General features: G+C 38.5%; 1 protein-coding gene across 1 annotated transcript; it reads right to left on the bottom strand.

The window, feature by feature from the left end:
- Nucleotides 1-2,478: 2,478 nt before the first annotated feature.
- Nucleotides 2,479-5,572, bottom strand: si:ch211-13f8.1 (uncharacterized protein KIAA1614). Its single transcript, XM_052129380.1, has 5 exons — nucleotides 5,475-5,572; nucleotides 4,619-4,838; nucleotides 3,155-3,276; nucleotides 2,815-2,981; nucleotides 2,479-2,689 (listed from the first exon to the last, which is right to left on the bottom strand). Exons 1-5 carry the CDS (start codon nucleotides 5,570-5,572, stop codon nucleotides 2,496-2,498), a joined length of 801 nt encoding a protein of 266 aa, XP_051985340.1. The 3' UTR covers nucleotides 2,479-2,495.
- Nucleotides 5,573-6,000: the final 428 nt, after the last annotated feature.

The following is a 6,000-nucleotide window of genomic DNA, read 5'->3' on the forward strand; positions in this document are numbered from 1 at the left end:
TTTTTCTCTCTCTCTCTCTCTCTCTCTCTCTCTCTCTCTCTCTCTCTCTCTCTCTCTCTCTCTCTCTCTCTCTCTCTCTCTCTCTCTCTCGCTCTCGCTCTCTCTCTCATTAAAGACTTTAAAATATTCCCCTGGAATGAGCTCTGGTTTCTGCATTTGGGTTCACCCCTTTTCTACTGTGTTCAAGTGCTCACACACTAGTCCTAGTCCTTGGTTTCTGACACATTTCTATTATATCACACTGATTATACTGATAATAACTTTCATTAGTAAAACATTAACAAACTCAAGCAATGCTTAACTATTCAGTTCATGTGCATTAAAATACAAATATAGGCCTATGACAATATATTAATGGCATTTAAAATTATTTTAAATGTACTTCTCTAAAGATCTGTTTGCATAACTCAATGTAAGAATTAATGTTTACACTACTGTGTGTAGTGTGAAAATTCAAAATCCAATAATTAGTCATGAAAATGAAGTTCGCACATTATGTTTAGACTAAATGAGTGCTTGTTGAAAACATAACATAACATGACACAAAATCCAGTTACCAGATGGAGATGTGGACCTTGGGATAATCCAGGGAAGACAACTTTCACTGTTCTGGGCCAAAATAGCAATGACTAATTCGGGCTTGAGAAGAGATGACTCACAGGTTCCAGGTCAATGAGTGTATGAATAAAGCCGAGCCGTGTCTTTATCAGTATTGCTCCAAAGATAAACTTTACAGTGCATCTCAGTTCCATCTGTAACAGCAGAGCCATGCTGCACTATAGTAAATAATATATAATATTGCACAGTAACGTTGGAAGGACTTTTGATGATAAATGTTGATTAGTACATTTAAAGAAAAACACAATGTTGCAACTAATTGATCACAAAGCATATCCAGTATAGTTAGTTTTGAGTAGGGATGTCCTGATACCATTTTTTTTGTTTTGTTTGTTTTTTATTTGAGAATGAGTACGAGTACCAATAATTCATTATTAGTAATCGTTGATACCAAGTCCAATACCTTTTTTTCTGAACTCTATATCAACAGTTTCGCTAAGTCCTTTTGGTGGCGTAGTGACTCGTCTCAATCCGGGTGGCTGAGGATGAACCTCAGGTGCCTCCAATCGTCAATCCACGCATCTCATCACGTAGCTGTTAAGGCACGTTACCACAGAGACATCCTCTGCTGCATCCACACACAACTCACCATGCACCCCACTGATAGCAAAACACATTATAGCGACCACGAGGAGGTTACCCCATGTGACTCTACCCTCCTTAGCAACCTGGCCAATTTGGTTGCTTACGAGACCTGGCTGGAGTCACTCAGCATGCCCTGGATTCGAACTTGCGACTCCAGGGGTGGTAGTCAGCTTCAATACTCTCTGAACTACACAGGCCCCCTTATAGATTTTGACAGAGCTTTTATTTTGAAGTGTTTCTGTGTTGTTTTGACCAAGGAGCTCTGATGTTTGACACCAGCTACCCACTCCGGAAAAGCCAGTCGCTACATGACTCAAAGTGATTATTAAACCGCAAAAGGCTGCTTTTTAATTAAATAAGTATGTACTTTGTATGTTCCTCACACTACAATGTGAATTTGCACTCTGTTTACTTTGATCTGCTACAAACAGAGCATGCAATGCTCATGATGGTGTTTTCCCTGTATGAGCCATGGAGGAGCCTTAAAAGGTATAGTGCGTCAGCATACATTCACAAGCACTCATTTGAATTACATGCAAACTGTTTTATTTATCTCATTAAATTGCAGCTTTTGTGGTTAAATAATCTCACTAGGACACAACATGATTTTAATTTGTGCACTGAAGGTTTACGTTATGACATTCGTATGTCAGATGGTATCGGTTAATGGTAAATATCAGATGTTAAAGGGATAATAGTCATTTGAATCTTTACGGTCGTTTTAGGTTTTACAGCAATATGTCCTCATGGCAACAAATGGGATATAACATTACACGGAAATGGTTGGTAAGCAATTTTATCACACTAACCATGTTAACACGCATATTGTTAATGTCTTGTGGCTAATTTTGAAACAATAAATGTTGTAATGTTTACGGATTGGCTCCAGTCACTTCACTATATTTTTATGCTACAAATTCTGTTGATTGAGCTTAACTTTAATTGAACCTGGAATAATCCTCTAATTAGTCATCTATCTATCTATCTGTCTGTCTGTCTGTCTGTCTGTCTGTCTGTCTATCTATCTGTCTGTCTGTCTGTCTGTCTGTCTGTCTGTCTGTCTGTCTGTCTATCTATCTATCTGAGACATTAAAATTAACAAGGAGATAAGTGGAAGGTATATAAAAACCAAGAAGGTTTAAATATATTTATTTCTTATTGCTCTGTGAACAATGCATTGCATGTGTCATTGATTGTACATGCCCTTCACTATAACTTGCAGATAAATAACAGTGTAAAATCAATGTTTTGTAAATTGTCATGTTCTTTGTCTGTAGTTTGCACCATTTGTATCAATGCTTGATCCAGGAATGTTGAAGGATCCGGATAGTAGCTTTGCTATCACGGGTCATTAGGCGTGTAACCTGATCTAGGGTCAGTCCAGCTATGATTTCCCCACTGACTTCTAAAATCTCATCTCCAACACCCAGAAGCCCAGTGTAGAGGTTCTCTGTGGCACTGTCTCCAACTCGTTCCACATATATACCTGTAAAATTGCATTCCAAATCTGTGATTTTGTTAAAAACCTTTAATTATTTGGAATCATCTCAAACATCATAGTTTTTCATAGAGTTAAAGGTGGGAATAGTCACAAGAACCACATAAGTCTACCTGAGTCTGGTCTCCCTTTACCCCTGGAGATGACAAATCCGAAGGGTCCATTGGCAGGTCTGATGAGCTCTATAAGTAAAGTTCCATCCGGAAAGGCCTGTATCAGCCGCCCTAGTGGACCTGTCCCTAGAGAATCCTCCACTACACTCTCTTCCTTCTGAAGTTCCCTGCAACAACAATATAAAAATCAATTTAAGAATATATTACAACTATCCAACACTTATAATTTTAAAGCTCTTACTGACAGGATCTTTCTGTATAGCTCCAAATGTGTTGAAGCATAAAGTGCGTCTTGAATGCTAGAAATAGATCACTTTATCAGATGTATTGTTTTACATACCTGGGTCCCAAACTCAGTGGCAATGGTAACTCTCCTAGTATAGTGGAGCGTTCAAACTTCCTCTTTGGGGACTGTAGACTCTGTACTGAAGATGCTTTACGTAACTGTGTCAAAGGAGACACCTGGTGGCAGATGGCAACAACACAACATTAAAACACTTCCTTTTTTTATATACAGTGGCCCCAAAAAGTATTTGGACACTTTAACCACACTTAGAAATGCATACATAATTTACATTATAAAACCATTTATTATTAAGAAAGATTGCATGAATCAGTATTTGAAGACAGGAAAAGCCACCAAAGCAGTGCATACACTTCACTAGCCATATGGCATTTATGGCTCAAATGAAACAACCTGGCAGCAGAATTCAGTGTCCATAAACTGCCATTGTAACATATGAGACCTCTCTAGCGGCCAGTAAGAGGTGCTGATTATATTAGACTTTTATTTTGAAGTTAGTTTTAGGTTCTGTTCCTGGTTCCCCTCTGATCCCCTCTTATTGTCATGGTTGGTTCTTGTCCTTTCTAGGCTGTAGTGATTGTGTTCTTGTTTCTTGAATTCTTGTGTTTTTTTTGTATTTCTTTGAGCCTCATTAAAGCTGCACTTAGATCTGTTCTCTTATCCCATCTCGCAGCACATGTTACAGCCATGAGCAAAGATGGCAAATTGTGTACTTCTAGGGGGAACCTGTGCTAGCCGAGCAACTTGCATTGAAATGAATGGAAATGCTTACACATAGCTTTCTCCCGGTATAATATACTTTGAGTTGGTTAAAATTATTGCAAAAATGGCTCGGAAATGTGAAGTTAGTTTTAAGAAAATGTCTTTTCAGGTGCCACTTGGTTTGATATTTTGTTGTCTATTGCAACAATATTTATACATATACAATATTTATATTTAATGTGTGGCTGAAGAATCCAAATATTTTGGGGGCCACTGTGCATACACAACCATTATTAACATTCTGGTTAACTTAGATTTTACTGGCATGCTCAAACCTTTGACATCACATGGATTTAATCATTTTAGTCATCATGTCTCAATGATTTCAATAGGGCTAAAATTGCAATTGTTAAATACACTCTAAAATCTCTCATTTAATCTCTTAAATTAAAAACCGCTGATTACATTTTTCTTTGGTGTTAATAAGTACTTTTATAAGTAGTAGAATTAGCATTATTTGTATTATTCTATAACCTAATTATCTTCAACAAGTAGATTCAGTAAACTTGTTTCTGAGCAGAATAATATTTTTTCTCTGTTTTACCAAACTGATCTAAATGTGTCATTACATAAGTCTGCAAATGTACAGTATTATGATCAGTCGTCTAATCACATAATGTGTTTTGCAATTTCATGAAACAAAGCCAGAGATACAGTCCAAACTATCTCTCAGGATATTGCAATGTTGGGTGCTTGGTGGAGTAACTCTTAAACAAACTATTCTGAATTCAGGCTTACTGTGTGGAGAGACTGGAGAGAGGGGGTTCTCAGCAGAGGGGACAGCCCTCTGCGTGTAGGACTGGGGGAGGTAGAACTGTAGCGGGAAGTGGGGGAACACAGATGCTCCATGCTGTTGGAGCGGCTGCCCGTCACCAGCTTACCCACACTGTTCAGTCCCATGGCTGAGAAAAAGCGGCGGAGAGATAACTTAGGCCTCCCTTCCCTCTCCCCTCCTCTCCTACACATAGGTAATGGGGAATAAGCCCACAATTAGAGCAATAAACAACAATATATGGGAAAATGCACAGTGAGACAATTATTATAGCAAAATATATCCCTACAGGGTGAACAGGACCCCCAACGTGAATGTGGGAATGTGAGCACAATATCCAACTTACCACAGCTACTTACCAAATAAGTAAATATGTGGACACGTACAGTAGTATTGATTTGAGTTCAAATTATTTTATTATGTGCGATGACAGAGAATGGAGAGTGATATGAGAGACATGAAACTAGCACAGCAATGTAGGAAATCAGTTGCCTGGGACAACAACTATACAGTTTAGAGGTCAATATGCAAACATGTTTGTCTACTACAGAATGTTGTGATTGACCGATAAGAATCAATTATCACAAAGAACTGTGTAATAAATTATGTTTTTGCTGTAAAGATATGTATTACTGTATTATAAATGTAACTAGTTAACTTTAGGGGCATTCCACCTGGTGAGTTTGACTTCAGTTTCTTTATGAACCTTTATGAATTTATGATGCAAATGTGGACATATATAAAACCACTGTACACAGTATATCCATTATAAAGATCAGCAAACTCAGTCCTAAGAAAGGGACATATAATTATTTGTCTTACCTAGACCCAGCTACACTGTCATCCCAGTGCATTTCAGACTTTCGGTGCTCTGCTCTCAGAAGTTCTGCCCTCAGGTCATCTGTCTTGGACAAGCCCATAGATCTCAGAGCTGAGAGGCACTCCGAGGGGACAGGAGGTGCGCAAGAGCTTCTGGGATCCCTGCAGACACCCTCGCTTGCCAAACGACCTAATGCACAATGAATGAGAGCAACAAACCATGTAGAGACAGGATTTGATTGAGCAAACCTTGTAGGTTTGAGAATCATGAACCAGTTCTTGTTCAGGACAATGCTGCATTAGATCCGCCTTAGGGGCCATTCACAATGAATGCAGCGCCACGAATAGAGAATGCAAGTGTCTTGAGATGCATTTTTAACAGTTCTTTTTAACTTGATGTGACATCTAAAATAAAGGTTCCTGTTGTCAAGACATTGCCATCATAGATGTCTTTTTAGCGCATGACTACAGGAAAAAAGCGTAGATGTGTGAATGGCCCCTTAAATGACATTGTCATGAAAATTAGTGC

The sequence above is a fragment of the Xyrauchen texanus genome, chromosome 6, assembly GCF_025860055.1.
Source record: "Xyrauchen texanus isolate HMW12.3.18 chromosome 6, RBS_HiC_50CHRs, whole genome shotgun sequence".
Lineage (NCBI taxonomy): Eukaryota > Metazoa > Chordata > Actinopteri > Cypriniformes > Catostomidae > Xyrauchen > Xyrauchen texanus.

What these genes read in the sequence shown, in the direction of transcription:
- si:ch211-13f8.1 (XM_052129380.1), bottom strand. Translation starts at nt 5,572, where the DNA reads ATGGGCTTGTCCAAGACAGATGACCTGAGGGCAGAACTTCTGAGAGCA. An exon ending in CTCTCCAGTCTCTCCACACA is followed by an intron (nt 3,277 to 4,618) that starts GTAAGCCTGAAT and finishes ATCTGCCACCAG; the next exon opens with GTGTCTCCTTTGACACAGTT. An exon ending in TAAAGGGAGACCAGACTCAG is followed by an intron (nt 2,690 to 2,814) that starts GTAGACTTATGT and finishes GCAATTTTACAG; the next exon opens with GTATATATGTGGAACGAGTT.